Here is a 19,388-nt window from a genome sequence, read left to right as displayed (position 1 = left end):
AACACATTTTTCATCACTTGGAGCTTTTGTGATTACCTTTGTGTGGAACATACAAGGCACATTTTAGTCAAACATACTCCATTGGAATCAAAGTAAGAAGAAGGAAGTCAAACTACTTATTTCCCTAATATTAAAAAATCAAATAATATGTTTAAAAAGGAGGTTTTATATATTCATATAATCTAGAAATCCATGAAGAAATCAGAATGGAAATATTCATAAAAGTTGAATAAAACAATAACCTAACATTTCTCTACCCTCTCTTGACAGCATTTTATTTTCCCTAGTTTCCTTGACACACTGCTAAAATAGAAACACATTGTTCCTCATCAAAATACAATCCTGGGAACATGAGATTTATCATTGAAGAAATCCATGTCCTGTAGCTCAGCTTGTATTCTTGATTTACATTTGCTCAAGCATGCTATCAAACAAAGGTGTAGCTTGAGCCCAAAGTTAACCCAGCACCTGGTGAAATTGGGAAGCTACAATGGTACTTGCCCTTCTGGGCTGATGTTTTCTCTTCTCTGGGTAAAGCAGTGAAAAATAAAGCAAAAGGAGAACAGGAAATTCCCTCACAGAGGACCCAGTAACTTGGGTTTTAAAACAGAGTTTGGCACAGAGCAGCTTCACTTGCTGGTGTTGATCAGTACCAGAAAAACAGAGAATTGGCAATCTCAATTTCAGTTAGTTTCACAGTGAATTCAGGATTTTAGTCTGTCTTTCATATCAAGAACAAAATTACCAGAGTTTATAATGGAAGTTAATTACCATGTTATCACCATGTGGAATGGAAGAATTCTCTCTGCCTTGAGTCTGTAATGTTTTTACACAGTCAGAGACTTTCATGTCCAGAATAATTTGTAGAGAAATAACATATTTTATTTAAGAAAAAAAACAAAGACAGACAAGCAGATGTCATTTCTTTGGAAAGTGACTCACTGAAAGAGAAGAGGAGCCATACAGAGACATCATTTTGGGGGAATGAAAGAAGCAGCTTTCCATAAGTAACAGCAGAAAGGCACCATACACTGCATACACTCCTAGTGATGGCAGGACAGAATGAAACAGGTTTTAATGGTTTCTGTAATTTGGATGGTTGGTTTTGGTTTGTTTTCATTTTGAACCTGTCTTTCATGGTGAAATAACAAAGCAGGAGCATGTCTCAGTCAGATCCCTATCTCTGACTGACTGTTTGTTACATTTCTAAATTGCTTTATAAAACAGACATAAGTAAATAGTTGTTGCTACTGTATTCCTGCTCACATTTGGAGACTATAAATTATTTAGAACAAGAGCCTCTAAACATGTTTGAACACAGCTTTCCAACAGAGATCACGAACAAAAACTGCTCATGTTTTTATCATCAAATACTATTAAGATAATTACTTAAAAAGAGCAAATACAGCATCAGGCTGAAGGAAGAAAGAAAACAAACCAAAGATACTTGCCTGGGTAACAAGTGGCTCCAATAGTCTCTCTACTGTGAGAGTCCTGATTTCCAAACTTTTGGGGTCCCATTTCAAAATGATAGGTGACGTTGCAGAAGTCATACTCCCTGCAATAAAATTGCACAGCATCAATAAAATTGCCCAGCATGAAAATTATTAGTGCAATTCCACATACTGCATAGCACTTATTTAAAGAATAAATATATATATATAGCCATATATAAAATACTTCTCCATAATCTTGCTGGTGTTCTTCAATTTTCAACATCTCCCAGGTGCACCACTGTCACATCTAATGGGTGCTTAGATGTTTATATTTCAAATTCTTTTTACTCCAACCACAGCAGATGGGTGTGTCCTGAAGGAACACATCCCATAGAGGACACAGGCAGGAGCAGGTTTATCCTGAAGGATTCTATCCCACAGAGACCCCAAAGTGGAGCAGGGGATAAATGAGAAGAAGGAGCAGGAGTGTTATGAATTTACTACAACCCCCATATCCCCCTGTGGGGATACTCTCCCTCAGAGTGGGAGAGACAAGGAACTGGAAGAGTCAGAAGTGGAACAAAACAATTTTCAGATTTTTTAATCAAACTTCCCCATAGTATTCAGCATTTCTTAATTTTGCATCAAGGAATACTCATGTAAAGACAAAACAGATTCTCCAGACCACCTTAGGCTTAAAAGCTTAAACAAACCCCAAAATGAAGACAACAGCAAATTGCTGTCATTTTATTCACCATCTCAGGTTTTCATGCAATTTTCTAGTTGACTTCATTTTGGAAATTCCAGATACAGAGGAGTCTGGCTGTCAGGCTGTAAGAGACATCCCATGCACCTCACTGAGCTGGAAAGTGATTTAAGGACTTGGTGACAAGCAAAGCCACATAAAAATTAAACTGTCCACCAAACCCAAGAAGACAGAAAAATCTAATGAAAAAAATGTTCATTTTGGATAATTCTCATTAAGATATTTCCCTTTATTTGAAAATTAAAATGAAAAATTAGAGGTTCCATATATCCTGAAAACACTTAACAGGTAAAGAGAAACCAGTAATATCATACTGAACATCATGTGAGATTCAAGTCAAGCCCCTCTGTATATAACATCCCACAAGTTCTAAGTTGTTTTCTGCCAAAAAAAAATTTTAGTATTTTTAACTTAATAACTTTGGTATTTTATCTTAGTATTTTTAACCAATAAGCTGATTTCAGTAATAAAATTTACAAATAAATAAATAAATGAATTACCAATGTAATTAAGGGACCAAAATCAAAAGAAATTCAGCTCCTGGAATCACAATCCACTTCATGAAGCATAATTCAGTAAGGTATTTACTCAGGATTTCACAGCATTATCCAGAATATACAAAATAAATTCTACTGCTCTGCTCAGGAGAGTGTCTTGAGTAATCACTATCAATCAATATAAACAGGCTGGTGAGTCTGCAAATGATTCTCACTGGGTTAAAATACTTGCTCAAAAAAGAGAAGCATCTAAGAACTCCCTAATCAATATATTTATAAATCACATATAAAACCACCATCAGCTTCCTCTCACTTGCCAACATTTGGTAGCAGAATTATCAGATAATATCTAGTGAGTGCTAAAATCACTATTATTCAGTTTCCACTCTTCCACAAAAACCCATTGTGTTTCATGTTTTACAGTGCTGAAAACACCCAGGAGTGATTAAAGAAAATCTGAGACAGTTTCTCATTGCTGTAAACATGGTTGATGTGGGAGCCATCATTTCTCCAACAGACAGTATTTAATTATCTTTTAGAGCCTGTTTCTTTTTTCTATAAAGCTGGTTGCCACTCCAGTTGGCCTCTGGAATTCAAAAAATAAGTCAGAAGTAAATAATTATTCTAATTGGTTAATTATGAGTTATAATACTTTCAAATGTGTCACAGTCTTTCTTTTCTCTAAGCACACTTTTCCTCACTAACTATTAACAGGAGTACTCAAACTTGTCATAATTCAAAAACAAATTCAAAGCTCTACCACAGTCCAGAACTTACAAAAGCAAATTAATTTCAGTGAATGGCAGTCATGCAGGTGATACTAAAAACAACCTGGGTGATCAGTTGTTGCAGCCAGAATATGAGTTCAGGTTCAGCCTTCACTAAAAAATAAAACAAATATCCCTCAGAACTCAATATAAAGGGGTGACTGTGGCTTTCAAATATCAAAAGGGCCAGGCAAGGAAAAAACCTTATTAAAAAACTCATGACAGTTTTTCATTCCCAGTCAAATCTATACCACAGCAGCAAATAAGTTAAAGAAAAGTAAAATTAATATATTTTTCTTAACTTCAGCTGCTGTCACAACAGCAATTTTAAATTACATGACTAAAAAGTGGTTACCTGCCCAAGAGTTTATGTAAAAATAGATGGAATATTTCTTTCTTGCAATTTCCTACACCAAACAGGCAAACAGGGACTGCTCAGCTGGATAAAGGAGAGGATGCTATGAGTATTTTATGACTATTTGAGCAAACAGTCCCCAAAAAGCAGCTTTAAGAACTCCACTGAAAGGAAATATAAGTTAATAGTGCTGTAGCATAGAATGTATGCAAGTACTGCATTCCTAATCCTGAAAGTAACTCCAGACTTCCTTCAAGAATGTATTTTAGGAATTCTATTGCCTCTGTTTCTTCTTCCTTGAGCATGTGCCAAAATGTCTCTTGTTCTAAGCTTTTAGCTTTTCCTAAATACAGCAATACAGAAATGTCTCTATCCAGCTCAGTAATGTTCAGTGTGAGCATTGTTTGAGCCAGTCTGTCTTCAAAGCTTATCTGTAAAGAAAATAAGGATTTACTCAGCACATACTAACAAGTGTTTACTTGAACAAGTGGAGCCAAAATTTACATCAGAGAATTCTCCATTACAGAACAGTCCCCAGAAATCTAACCCCACACCACCCTTACCACCAGCCTCTTCACACAGCATAATTTTACTTTTTGGAACATCCTACAAACTCAAAATGTTCAGAATTGATGTCTGCCACAGCACAACTCCCTCTTTTCCTCCACAGCAGATCCACTTTGTGTGAGTTACCCAGAGGAGCTTTCTGAGGTTAAAGCTGCTCACCAGTGACAGTGCAGCTCATTTCTGTGCTGCAACTCCAGTGTCAGAATAAAAATATTGAAAAGCTACATAAGCAAAAGCAACATTTGCTGAAGCAGAGTGATAATTTTTTAGAAATATAAACATTGCCAGTCTTGAGCAGACCTCCAGCTGTTAGTCCAGCTCACATCTGCAATGCAGACATGAAAGACAGATGGCAAACATTTCATCCAGAATCAAGTGAAAACCCTTTCTACCTGACTCATAGCAAAGCTGCAGGATTAATCAGCTGGCAAGAGTAGCTTGGCAATGCTGGCAGTACAAGTCTGTACTTCCAACACTCTATTTGCTACTGGAAGGTAAAAAAATTATATTTATTAGTGAAAGAAAGATTTCCAGCAAGGTAGAAAATCAGAAAGGTGAGAGGTGCCAAAAGGCAAAACAGTAATAATTTAGCCCATCTTTCTAAATAGTAAAGTAGTAACTTTTTAATGCTCAATGTTTAATACCTAAGGCACAGAACCTGGCTGAACACTGGCCAACCCTAGAGCAGGAAAACTGCTCAGCTCCCTGCCTGCCTTGGAACCACCTTCACAGCAGCACAGGGAACAACCAAAGCTCTGAGAAGGGCAGCAGAGCTGGAGGACAGGGCAGCCTCTCCAGACACAAACTGGTTTAAGATGAGTTAAAAACTAAACAACACAGTCTGCACTTCCTTGGTTTGCATCTGAAGATTGAGCACCACGTCAAAACAAACACCTCTCTGCACACAGACTTGTGCTAGAAATATGGAATTCCTTCCAGCAGGATACACAGTCTCTGGAGACAGACAGAGAAGGAAAAAATCTGACTGATTTCACAGACATTTGTTTCACTGGGAGGTGGAAATCTAATGAATGGTTATGCCCTTGAGTCTGCCTACAGAGCATAACAGAATTTAGAGATGCACAAAGTGGCTCTGGACTAGCTCAGGTACAGGGGAGGTGGGAACACAGGAAAAAAGCTCAGACATCAGAAATCCTAACACACACAGCCCTGGAGAGCCCACTCCTGGCTGACCTGGCTGGCAGAGGGCTGCACTGAGATATATATATGGATATATTTATCTATATAAACCTGGTATATATAGCCAAGGTTCTGTTCCCTTGCATTTATCTGCAGTATTGAGCAATGCAGTTGCACCTCTGCTCTGACCTGAGCAGCAGAAAGTGTAGCTGCAAGAGCTCTGATCCTCAAGAGAGCCTGGCTTCCAGCACAATTCCCAACCCATTTGCTCTTTCTTTGTCTCTACTCACACAAGAATACAAATAGAGACAGAAGGACAAAAAGCAGGAGGAATAACAATTACAGGGAAAGGAAATAAAGGAGAAATGCTAAGAGGACAGAGACTTACAATGAGGAGTAAAAGTGCAGTGGGAAAGGGAATAGAGAACATGCCTTTCTGCAGATAAAAAGCTCCTATCATTAGTCAATGACAGCTCAGGACAGCCTCCAGCAGATCTGGCTGAAACAATCAGAGTTCAAGCGGGCACTTCCCATCACCTTGCTTTAAAAAAATGGAGAAAGGTGAAAGGAAAAAAACAATTAACAGAGCAGGATGGTTTGGAGGAGTATAAGGAATATCTATCTCCACACTTGAACAACAACTTCATGACACAGTCGTTTATTTTGTTTCATGAATGTGACTCTTCTTTCCTAAAACATAGGTGGAGAAGAAACAAGCCAAACTAAACCTTTAGGCCCCACTCTCAAGCTAAACCATGCAGAGGATTTTTAATTGGAGCTTTTCTAAGCTCTCAACTCCCTCTTGGATTCACAGCCCTCTCCCCTTCTGCTAACCCTCCACCTCCACAGTGGGGTGAGATTCTCCTTTGGCCTCAACAAAACCAAGTTCTTAAATGGAAGCAGCTTAAGAAACTCAGATTTCTAACCAATAAACCACCAAGGCAGGAAGGAAAAGGGCTTTGCAAGGGGAGGATTACTGTGGTGACAGAGCCAGTGGGACAGAGATCATGGAGAGCCCCAACATGGGAACTGGCAAGCTAAAAATAGACAATGATGGAGTTATTCACAGTTTTCAGTCACATTAACCAGCATCAGGCATGAGGGCAAATTGCCTTCAGAAATCAAAGAGGCTCAGAAAATTTCCCAAGAAGGTGCAAACCCCAGTGTAAGGGTTGGAGTAACAGAGAGCTCCCAACTACACCCACCTACTCAACCTGCTGCTGCAACTACAAAGTGAGAATGAACCTCAAAATTCTGTGCAGACCTTAGCTGCAGTGTCCAAATAATTTTTATCTACTCTGTGTCCTAAGAAAATAATTCTATTTAAGGGCTCATGCACCTACAGCACAGTCTGAGCACCTGTTTGGGCTCTCCCATCAACTCAGCACACAGGTGAAATTTATTATTTAGAGAATCTTCACTCCAGGGAGGTGTTATATCGAATATAATCCTTATAATCCTTAAAACACCTGAATTTCTAATGGTTGGTTCTCCATGAGGAGCTACAGAAGATGAAAATAGGATTGTTTGCATTTCTTTGCCTTAATAAATATTACAAGTAGAATCACATGAAAAGTCATTTACTCCAATATGAGTAAGCATTGAAAGCTGCTTTGAACAGACATACATAAAATTCCCATATTCAAATAATTCATCTTGCATTATTTATACAAGCATGCTTTTTTCCACTGAGTAACTTTTACAGTCAAGTAGGGGAGTTTCCCAAAAAGAAACCTGAAATAGAAGATTTTAAGAAATCTGTACCACAAGGCAGCCCAGGATTCAGCAAAAGGCTGTCCTGTCTCTTCTGTACCACCACAGATTTCCCACAAATTGCTCTGTATTCACACAGCTCCTCAACACCTGCTAATAAAAGTCCTCTCACAGCTCTGGAGTGATCAAAGCCCCGAGCTCAGTGCTGCTGGGAGGTTGGTTCATGTCAGGTCATGCTGCAAGCCCAGGAAAACCAAATCATTTTAAATCAGGTCCTCAATGCAGATCCAACACTCTGCCTTCTCTATCCATCATATTCCCCCAAAATGATGCAAATTTCTACATACAGCAAAGTAATATCTGTACAGACACAAATTACTGTCGATATGCTGAATTTACAGAAACCACCTTCTTTTTTAGCCCTAAGTTTTGAAACTTTTTTTCTGCTTCTACTTAAGGCAACATTAATCACACACCTTGCAGGGAAAAAAAAATCCAAACAAACATTTATTCACTTCCTCTATTTCACTTTTTGTTTTATTTCATTGTATGAACTTGGCATTAGTAATACCAGCTCACATTTTACAAAGGCAGAGAAGTATTAGGAGTCTTTGGTTTAAATTAACATTTGTTTCCCTTACAACACAGAATCAGTATCTCCATTTCCAACAGTTCTTCAAAAAGAGTTCTTGAACTTAATCCTAACTATGACTTTGTAAGCTTCTGCTTCTGCATGTAGGGGTCATCCTTTCACTGAAAGAATGCTATTTACAATTCCTCATCCTTGCAAACTACAATTAACCTTACCTCTGTGTTACCCTGCAGCTGCTCTTCATTTCTCTGAGCAAGAACTCTTTATTCCAGGCAGATCAACCACTGCTGCCTCCAAATGAAACAAGAGACAGATTCTCCTGTGGAGAGTCAAAGCTTCAGGGGGTTTTGAGCTTTTTGTAGTTTGGTTGGCTTTTTCAGGAGACTGCTTCCCTGCTGGTTTTACTAGAATGGCAAGGCTGTAGCAGCATCTCTACACACATTTCTCCTTCAGTAAGTTGTAAATTAGCCAGTTATTCATCATTTTAATTAAGTTTTTTCTGTTGTTCCTACAGGTGCAACACTGTTTTCCTGCTCTGGAAAGGATCTTTGAGTTATGTGAACTATAGACACAACCAGCCCAAAGCTTGTACAATTCCACTGGATGAGAAGAGCCTCCCCTTGCCCTTGGAAAGTCCACAAGCCTCCACACTATAGAGGAGCTGTGCCATTTTCCAGCTCCATAATTATCACATTAAATAAGATTGGTTTGAAACAATGCCCAGTGGAAGAACAGCTCACATTTCCTCATTTCACATTTTACTCAGCAATTAATATTTGGGGTCATTAACCACCACTCTGAACATTGCCACCAACTTCCAGATGTCACATTGTATCTGCATTTGTCCAGCTGCTCATCAACTGCCTCTGGGAAATTCCTAAAAATCTCCAACGAATTTACCATCTAACCTTGTTTCCATTAAATCTGCACTTCCTTCAAAGATTTTACAGAAAGTTGCTCTATCCTTAGAGAAAATTGCTCAGAATAGGCCTAATTCTGAGACAAGCCACAGGTACCACTCCACAATTATTCACCACCAACCCAAAAAAAAGGACAAAGTCAAAATTTGAAATGATACAACTTAATGTTAAGAATAAGAACCAAACTGGTTAATTCTGCTTGGTCACTTGTTATTCAAAACTTTCCTGATGTTATTCTTATGGTGATGAATGTTTTAAATAAAGCACAATGCATGATGATATCCAAAAAGTTTTATCTTTTCCAGTTGTGTGTTCATGGGATTTGCTGTAATTCTGTAAGTTGGGAAAAACTGAAATGCAATGTGGCAGAAGAACTGCATCACCATTATATTCTCAACTGAATTAACTGAATTAAAGATAATAAAACTCTGTGTTTCCTATTCAGAACAGCCCTTTATTCAAAAGGAAGGGATGCAGACAATCAGGGAACATGTACAATTTCTAATGTAAAAGATGCCATCTGAGGCTTTTAAAGAATATAACTTTATTGAAAAAAAGAAAAAAGAAAAGAAAAACTTACACACAACTTTGGAAAAATGTCATGTCAAGAGAGAGAAAGATAAGGCTTTTAGCACCTGACCTCTTTTTTTTTTAATGCATTATTCATTTGGCCTAATCTTGATCTTATTCTTATTATTCCTGAGTATGCAGAGTACTGAAGACAATCCAGAAAAGAAGCAGAATTATCTCAGAGCAGGCTGACAATTCAAAACAATGGGAGAAGCAGACACTTCAACATGTAACAAAGTATTACATGGGGGTAACAAAATTAAAATTGGTATCACAGATTTACAGATTTTATTTGAGATAACTTTAGAAATCATAAAAGCAAAAAATAAATTATTGTAATACTCCCCAATCCAGGTGATGTGAAAGAAATCTGAAATTAAACAGGTTCTTCATAGAAATAATTTTATTCTTTATAGAAATAAAATAGATTATTTTAAAATAATCTATTTTAAAAATTCTTAAATAAGGAAAATATGCATGAGGAACAGGGACCCGAGATGGATTTTTCATCCCTGCTTATTTTAAATTCAGAACTTTACTTTCTCCAAGATAAGGAATATTTTAAACAGCACTGACTTCATTAGAAGATACAGTGCATGATATGGAGGTGATTACACTAATCACATCTCTTCCTTCCTACAGGACACTGTCAACAAAAAAAATTTTTAAAAGGCAGAGGATGGGATCTGGCTTCATTTCAAAAAGCCCTGACAGCCATGCAAACACAGTGAAGGTCATTTTGCTGTCCCCAAAAAGAACCAGGTTTCCAGAAAAGTCAATTCCCATGCTCCAGCAAGAACTGAACTGCTTTTATCCAGCTGAATTCCAGACCCCTTGAACTCCAGCAGTGAACACCACACAATCTGCAGCACTACCTTCCATTAAGATAAGGAGAATATAGATTTAAGAGTTCCCACTAATTATAGATGTGCTGGGATGGGTCAGACAGGCCAGTGACATCAGGAGATTTATGCTCCATCCAACACAGAGCTGCAAAGGCACTGCCTGGTACTATTTGTTTAAAACAACCCATAAAACACAGAGAACTGTTTGATCATAGAATGGACACGTTGGAGGTGGCTTGTTTTAAGCAATATTTCTCCAAATAAAGGGATTACTTACAGAGCTAGAGATGATATAATCACAGAGCCACAGAATAGCTTGGGCTGGAAGGGACCTTAAAGTTCATTTTGTGGTTCACTAGACCAGGTTGTTCCAAGCCCTGTCCAACCTGGCCTTGAACACCTTCCCAGACAGAAAAATCACAATCTAGTGGCAGCTCCTATTTCCACTACACACACACAGCAGGAACATAAAAACTCACCACCATGGTTGTTAATTTCCCAACCATACCAATATTTTAAAGTTTCCTCCTTTACATCTTATTATGAACAAACCCAGTTTTCAAGACAGCAAATTTCTCTGATTTGGCTCCCATCCCTGTCTTTAATAACTCCAGTGTATGCTGCCAGCCATCACAGCAATGCATGAATGTTCCTGGGTTTTACTGGGGTATTTGCAGCAGAATGAAAGAAAACCAAGCAGATAATTCAATAGTGACAAGTGTCATTGCATTTTCTCTTCACTGCACAGGCATGGAAAGTATCCAGAATCACCATTTGTCCCTGATCAAGGGATGCTCAGCCTTTAAGCCCAAGCTCTTTTTTGTTTTGTTCCCTGTATCCCAACAGGCAGGCAATAGGTGATTGTGCTGCCCTCACTAATCCATGGCATCCCACCACTCCTGCTGCTGCCATGTACAAAGCACTCTGAGCTTATCCCTTGTGGCTGTTTTGTTGTTGTTCACTTGGTTTTAACTACATGTTTACATCCCACTCCTTAAATTCCCCATTTGTCCTCTGCTAATTCCACTGTGCCATACTATTTCTTCAGAAATAATTCTTATCACTGTGGCTCCAGCTTTCTACTGTCTGAGAGCAGACTGACAGGGCTGTTTCTCATCAAATCTATTCCATTAATGCTCCAGTTTGCAACAGAAAATCTAATTTATCATCAGCAGCCTGTGTTTTTGGATTTCTGTGTAGTACTTAGAACTAAACATGTTTTTTTTCCCTACCTATTCCATGAAGAAATCAATCATCCCAAGGACAAGGGAGAGGGGTTTTTTACCTGAGATGTAATTGTGTTGTCCTCTTAGCTTTAATTTTCAGTCCAAACCACCATGACCTGCAACACCTTCAGAACATAAATACCTTTCCAATAATGTTGTGCTTTACAAAGGCCCAGCATCATATCTTATAAAAAAATTGTTGCCTCATATTTGTGTTAAACAACGTCTGAAATAGGGAGAGAAAAAAAAAAGAGAAAAACACCAAAACCAAACCAAACTAAGAAATCAACCAGAAAAACAAACAAACAAAAATCAACCAACCAACCAAACAAAAACAAATGAATAAGTAAAGCAAGAGAGAACACTTACTGGAAAAACAAATGTGGATTTTTTTAGTTTTCATCAGTCAACTGTCACGCACAGATGTATTAATTCTACCAGCTAGAACTTCAATGGTCACTGTTCTAGAAACTTTAAGAATTTTCTTTTTTTACTTTAGGTGCTGACATTTATGGTGTGACCACAAGTGAAAACAAGACAGTTCAATCAATTAGTGTCCAGTCTAGACTACATCTGCAACTGGTAACTGAAAGAATTTCTCAGATTCATCACTAAGACTTTAATTAGCCCCTCTGTCAACCCCTACTTTGAGCCACACCTCCTTGTAGCTTTTCTTTCAACTAAGTGAACCAAAAACACTACAAGGACTTTGAATTAGTAAAACTAGATTTTATTAGAAAACAGCTTGGCCATTACAATAAAAAAAAATTCAGGAAGAGAGGATCAAAATGAAAGGGATTTATGAACAAATGCATCTCCTTTCAACTGCATCCTTCCAGGGTTGAGCTCTTCCTTTGGCTTTGCCCTCAGCTCTAGCACTTTGTGGAGGTTTGATAGGAAAAATAGGAAATTTTTGCATAGCAGCATATTTTGTCATGTCTGACAGCCTGAGAAAGTCCATTTCCACCCCTGTACAGCACAGGGCACCTGTCTGGGCATCTGCTCATTATTCTTCAGAGGGCATCAGGCTGCTGGGAATGCTACAGGTTCCTTTCCCACTTCTTATCTCAGGCTGACTCCCTGATCCACCACACAGAAAGAATTCAAACTACATTATTTTCCTTTACCTTCATGTCCTTTCCCTCTCCTCTTATGTTTCCAGGAAACCTAGTTACTGACAATAAATTAACTGATCTCAGGACTGAATACATTACTGAAATGCAAAATGTCAGCCTACAGAATGTGATGATTTACCTGCTCCTCCCTTCTTTCCTTCCAAACAAACAAGAACCATAGAGCATGATTGTTTTGAAGCTCTTACAATGGCAGTGAAAAATACAGATTAAATTTAACTTTGATAGATGCAAAGTGATAAAAACCAGGAAGGACCAGGCTCCTGCCTGCATACATAACTATGGAGTCTGAATTGGTTATTAAAACCCAGGAATGCAATCTGTGAATTATAATAGCCTTCTGTAAATGCCAGCTTAACACAGAGCAGCAACAAAAATAAAGTGAGGAATTGTTCTAAAAGGCAACAAGAACAAACCAGAAAATACCATTATGCCATTATAAATCCATATCATTAATATAATTTAGCCATCACTTTCCTACAAAGAATATTGCAGAGGAATACTGTGGCAACAAGGGCAGTCAAGGACTTCAAGGAAAAACTACAGAAATTAAAAAGACTTCGTAGTGCAGAACAAAAGAAAACTTAAAATCATAGAAACATAGAATATCCTGAGCTGAAAGGTTCCCACAAGGATCATCAAAGTCTAACTGCTGGTCTGGCACAGGAGAATTCCAACAATCCCACCCTGAGCATCCCTGGGAGCATTGTCCAAACCCTCCTGGAGCTCTGGCAGCCTCAGGGATGTGCCCAGCTCCCTCTGGGGGAAGAACTTTTTCCTAATAAATAATAATAATCACTTCTAGCATCATGGATAAAATTAAACAATGTTTTGAAAAAAAAAATAACCCTTTTAACAGAACAGTTTGGGAACTCCCTGTCATAGTGCACTACAGATGTGAGAAGTTCACATCAGCTTAGAAAATACCTTAATTCATTCATGAAAGGGAACAGAAAGGGAAAAACCCACAAAACAGACAAAGAGACATCCTTGAAGCTGCTGAGCTGGAGGCTGCCTGAGCCTTGAGAGGAGTCCAGGACACCCATCAGGGAGTGCTTTCCTCCACTCTTACTCAGAGGCACCAACCACTTCATCCCCTCATTAAATGGAGTGTGAAACTGCTGACACCCCAGCCTGCTGCCTCCTCTGGTACCCAGAGCAAGACAAATCACTTGGAGACAATCTGCAGCAGATAAGGAAAGCTCCAGGCTGGGAGAGACTGGGCCAGCTCTAAGGAGGGAGATAAATCTACTCCTTTTCCTCTTCAAGTGTGATAAAGCAAGCAGGGCAGGCTGTTAGAGCAGGAATGGCTTTGCCCTGACAGGCAGGATCAGGAATCAAGGAACCCAGTGGATCAGAGGGGAAACAGAGATGACAGCTCCAATTTGCCTTTCAAGCATCAGCAGCTTCATTTACTAAAAGAGGTGCAGAGAGGAACCATCCAGCCTCACACAGAGGAACTCATGAAAATTACTTTTTATCATAGACCCACGATGTTCCTGGAAGTGAGGAATCACTACTGAGAAGGGCAGGCACAGAAAAAAATCTCCAGGGTTGAACTGGTGGTGGTGACATTTTCTCCTCCACTGTACAGCAGTGACACAATTGCTCTGCTGTCAGTGTTCTCACATCCTGACAGGAGGGAGGTTCAGACAACTCTCCATGGGCTACTGGTGCCAAAAGGGATAGAAAACACAGCAGAGAAAACAGATTAGACACATTATATATGATCTATTTATCAGGCAGAAAGAGAAGCCTTTTTTTTGTCTTCTAACACAGAACCAGTGAGGATGGAAAAGACCCCCCAGATCATTAAATCCAACTGAGTATCACCATTCCCACTAATCCATACTAAGCACCACATACACTCATTTTTTGGGGTTTTTTAACACTTCCAGGGGTGGTGACCCCACCACAGCCCTGGGCAGCCTCTCCCAATGCTTCACCACTCTTTCAGCAAAGAATTTTTTCCTACTATCCAACCTGAACCTCCTTTGGTGTAACTTGTTTCCCATTCCTGTTCTCTGCCCTTGTGCCTCCTGACAGCAAAGAAATACAAAAACCACCTTTAAGTCCTTTTCAGGTTGATCAGCTCCTTACTATTATTTTAGTTTCACAGGAATATAAAAAGCCATGTTAAATCAAATATTCCCATTTTTTTCTGCACCTCTTCTTTTCCCTAGCCCCTCAATAGTTCACACATTCCCAAAAACAGCAATGCACATTTAAATCCTCCACACTACTTTTAATCTGTGATGATCTTGCACAATTACTTAATTGTAAGATAGCAGCTAATGAGGAAATTCAAAAGAAAGTGAACTCATTTCAAGTAACAGGATTCTATTTAACAGCACTTAATTACTTCCTCAGATCACAGAAAGGAAATCAAACATTCCTACCAGCAATTTTTTAATATAATCAGAGCAAACTCAACTGAAACCAGATATTAATAAGAAAATTCTTGCCTTTTGAAACTTTAATTTAATTCCAAACATATAAAATATATTATAATCAAAAAATATATCAATAAACTACTACTGTTCTATTTCTACCATCACAAAAAACCATTCCTAAACTCTCACAGTGGGCAAAAAAATTAATTATATATGAGGTCATAGTATGAAACTCCAGGTACTGAACTTCCATTACTTTCAAATTCCTTGTTAGAAACAAATTTGGGAACATCACCACAAGGCTGGCCTCGTAAGGAAACTTTGGAGCAAGGATTGGTAACAACTGATAGAAGTTTTGGAAGGAAAAATCTGGTTCTACACAATTCCACCAGTTTATTACAAGTAAACAAAATAAATTAAAATAATTTAATCAAATCCATAAATGAATCTGACCTATTAATACCTGCCAAATCCAAGCCATCCTGTACAGTTTATAGCTGAATTAGACAGATAATAATCCCAGAATTTCACCATTATCTTGCAAAATTTTTTTGCACAAACATAGGTCTGAAATCCACAACTAAACAGGGTAGTTTAAGTAAAAATGACAGTATAGGTCATATTTATAGGTCATATTTATGGGGCATATTTATTTATTTGCCAGGAATATCACAGCAATACATGTGTGTGCATTCATTTTAACTAAGACAACTCAGCTTATTATTTTTCCTACAAAAAATAACAATAGAAAGTACAATTTATAAAAGGCTGAATATTTTATTTATATTATCACTGAAATCTCACACTCAAAACCTACTTTCAAGTAGACCAAATAATGCCATTATTGTAAATATTTCTGGTTTTATCTGACATGTTGATAGCATTTATTTGGCATTTATGCCATGGCTTCTCATTTTTAGTCATCTGAGGACAAAGGCAGCTCTGCCTCTGATATTGGGATGACCTAAAGGGAGCAGATTCAGCATTCATCTCCACTCATGTCACCACCTGCATTTCCTAAACAATTCTCTTCAGATGGGGAGCCACAAATTTATCTCTTCCCATTAATAATTTGGATGCTCTGGATTCCCTCTCAAAACAGGGTATTCATGCCTGAGAAGAAAGCATGGAATCAGAAGAGATTATTTTGTGGAATTAATTTTGATTCTGCCATCAGTGAGACAAGTACATAAGAGGAGGGAAAAAAAGATAATTTCTTAAGTTTTCTTGATACAATCAGTGTTCTAATCATCACTGCTGCTTCTTACTCTTATTCAGAGTTATCTATCCATCATCCACTGCTCCATTCTCTCAGCCTTAAGATAATGTTTCATTTTACCAGCCAGAGGAATGAAAAGTAGCTCAGTTATCCTGGGCAGATAAAAGCCATACCTGGTGTGGACCCAGTCACCTCCAGTTCCATTAAAATGAACTTAATTAATTTAAATGTAACATTTTCAGGAGCAGCTTTGTACACAGTTGACCTTGCTCTCTGAAATCTTCTGCACCATCCTGTCTGAATCACATAAATTGTCTCCTTTGTCACTTCATTTTGTGGCTGTGATTTTTCCTTTTCATATCCTGTCCTTATCAGCTGCAAAACTACAAACACATCTCATAAATTACACTGTCTCAATGGCATAATTTTCTACTGTTGTTGCAAAGTGCAGCTTAAAATTACAGCTGAAAATGTATGGAAATCCACACTTATATACTAAATATTTAATTTGCCTTCTTGGGAGATAATTTAAATACATTTATATAACTGAAAAATTGTTGTTGATTTAGGAATCATTCATTTTTTTTTTATTTATTCTTACTCTCCCCAAATGCAAAACAAACAAATAAATAAGTAGGTGTACTTTTAAGTGGAGTAGGAAATTTGAGATATTCCCTTTAGCTAAAAGGAAGAGAAAAGCATTTATAGTTTTTCCTGAAATTAAAAAGAACCAGTTGACAAGTTACTCTAAATTTCCACATCCATCACAGAAGAACAAAATATATGGATAAATATTATTAGGAACACAAAACTGTGCAAGCCAACTTCTTTCTAAAGCAGGAGACAATGGAACATTTTTGTGCCTTTCATGGTTAAACAAGAAGGAGCCCCAGCCTGTGTATTAGCAGCTCTACACCCTTTATCTCCTTCTCAATTGCTTAAATGTTTAAATAAAAAACCGCACATAACTGCTTTGAAATCATTCATATACATTTGTTTGTTTGTTTTTATGCATAAATCTGCATTTTGCATTCAAAAATCAGAAATTCCCTACGATTGCTGGATGAGGAAATTTCCAAGTCTGTTTCAACTCAAAGTTTTGGGACATTCCAGGCATTCCCTGCCTTTCCCACTGCTCAGTCCCAGTTTTCCAGGATTTGCAGCCAGGACTGACAGTGCCACAGCCCATTCCCAATCTCACTTCCCAGGAGGGTCTCAGATTTTTCCCCACACACAGTCCAGGGCTGGAATGGGATTTGTCCAAAATATTATTTTAATGTAGCTCCCAGACAGCCCAACACTGCACTGCTGATCCCACAGAATGCTGCAGCCTGAATCCCAAAATCTGAATCATGGCTCCTGCTCATAAGAACCTGATGAGTTTTTCATGCATTTGCCTGCAAGTTACCATTTCCTATTATGCAACATTAGGCATGAGTGGTTAATTAGTTTTTCCCATATGCCAGCACATACGTAAATTCCAATTATTAGCAGTGTTAGCTTACACAAATTACCTTTAAATCCAATATTTGCATATCTTCTGGTCTGCACAGCCTCTGCCAGAAAACAGCATTTATGTTTTGGAATATTTTATTAGTTCTTTGAAGAGTTCTGTGTTTCCTGATATTTAACCAAGTATTTAAATTGTCATTTGCGTCACCAAGGTCTCCTTGGCTTCAGCTGAATTGCTAGAGTCTGAACCAGATTCACATCTAGGAACTGAAGGACACAATAATTCTGTTTCAAATATAACATTATTCCTGCTCAGTGCACCACTAAAACTTGTGAACCTGAGAGTGCTGGATGGAACTCCTAGATAAGGCTGAATGGCACTTTCAATTTCACTAAAAATAAAAGGCAGAGCATTCTCCCACTCAAATCACTGAAATCTCCATATTCTGAACTCCCATTCTTCCCTCCCTTATCAGGAAAATAAGGAACTATATTTGATTAATGACTCCACCACCAGTCACAGTGAACACACATTTGCCTTCATACCAGTGCCACACTTCGATTTTTTTTAAGCAGCTACTTTTCCTACAACCTGAGTAAAAACTCCACAGGTAATTAAGATAGCTTGTACATATTCAAAAATATTCAAAACTAGATTATAAGCAAAATATAGAGCCAGGTTCTCAACTGAATATTTACTTTGGAAGGTACAATGGGAAGGGAAACGCAGTTAAAATACGCCAGAAAGTCTCAAAAATCTAAAGAAAAGCAAAGTTTCAATTGACAGCCACATTATGATCTTCAAGACTTTTCATGAAAGGTGTTGGGAAAAAAAAAAAAGCTAAATTTCATAAAATAATTAGCAGAACAAATCAAGGTAAAATATATATACACTTCATTTGGGACTCTGGTATTATAAAGCATTTCAGATTTGCTCCATGCTGTGTAACCACAGCACAGAAATTTACATGTCATTTATTTGTACTGCAGAAAAATGCATTAATTTGTCCCTTTTTAATTTTTTCTGATTTTTTGGGGGGGTGAGGATTTGAGGGTTTTTTTGTAGGATGGTGTTTATGGCTTTTTTTTTTTTGTTTTTCTTGTTGCTTTGGGTATTTTGGGAGGTTAGTTTTAGTTTGGATTTTTCTTTTTTTTTTTTTTTTTCAGTTTGTTGGGGTTTTTATGTTTGTTTTAGTTTGTTTTTTGTTGTTGTTGTTCTTGTTTTTTGCCATCTGTGGAAACCTAAGACTTGGGCATCAAGGAGAGATCTGAACAAGGAAAGAGTTTCAGCACCTGCCATGGCTACACAGATGTTTACTCATGCCAAAATGTGAGAATGGCATTTCCCTCTGTAACACAAAGGAAGTGATCATCTGTAAAAAGGACCACACAGGAGAAAACCTTGTACCCAAGGAAACAGAACAGCAAACTGTCTCATTTTTCACACCAGATTACACAAGCAGTTACAAATTCTAAAGGAAGTATGTTAAAAGGACCACTTTCCACTAAAAGAGAAAGGATATGATTTTACAAGCCCAATATTATGTTTTCATTCATAAAATCTGGGAACAGGGCCAGACCTGACTGCATACATTCCATCTGACCTTTCAGGAACATTTATTTCAGTGCAGAACCTCCACACTAATGCATAATTTTGAATTACACCACTAATGCCAGTCACAGATACCACCTCCCAGTGAAGCTGCAGTTATTTATAAAATCCTTCTGGGATCACAACCTGTAAAGGATCCATCCCACAGATGACACCAGTGAGCCTGGCTGTCTACACAAAGTGAC

The 19,388-nt window shown here is 37.9% G+C and overlaps 1 protein-coding gene across 3 annotated transcripts in view; it reads right to left on the bottom strand.

The window, feature by feature from the left end:
- The window catches only part of CTNNA2 (catenin alpha 2), a gene marked incomplete at its 5' end in the record, with an annotated part of 444,577 nt that overhangs the window by 389,636 nt on the left and 35,553 nt on the right, over positions 1 to 19,388 (bottom strand). For 2 of the 3 annotated variants that reach the window (XM_079307294.1, XM_079307293.1), the window contains one exon: positions 1,452 to 1,553. In XM_079307294.1, the coding sequence (XP_079163420.1) occupies positions 1,452 to 1,553 (102 nt within the window). Of the gene's footprint in view, positions 1 to 1,451; positions 1,559 to 19,388 lie in introns of those variants that run through there. The other variant, XM_079307292.1, reaches the window with a different exon arrangement.

This window comes from Erithacus rubecula, assembly GCF_903797595.1.
Source record: "Erithacus rubecula genome assembly, chromosome: 5".
Classification (NCBI taxonomy): domain Eukaryota; kingdom Metazoa; phylum Chordata; class Aves; order Passeriformes; family Muscicapidae; genus Erithacus; species Erithacus rubecula.
The sequence above is the reverse complement of the archived record's forward strand: the minus strand, read 5'-3'. Positions and strand labels throughout refer to the sequence as shown.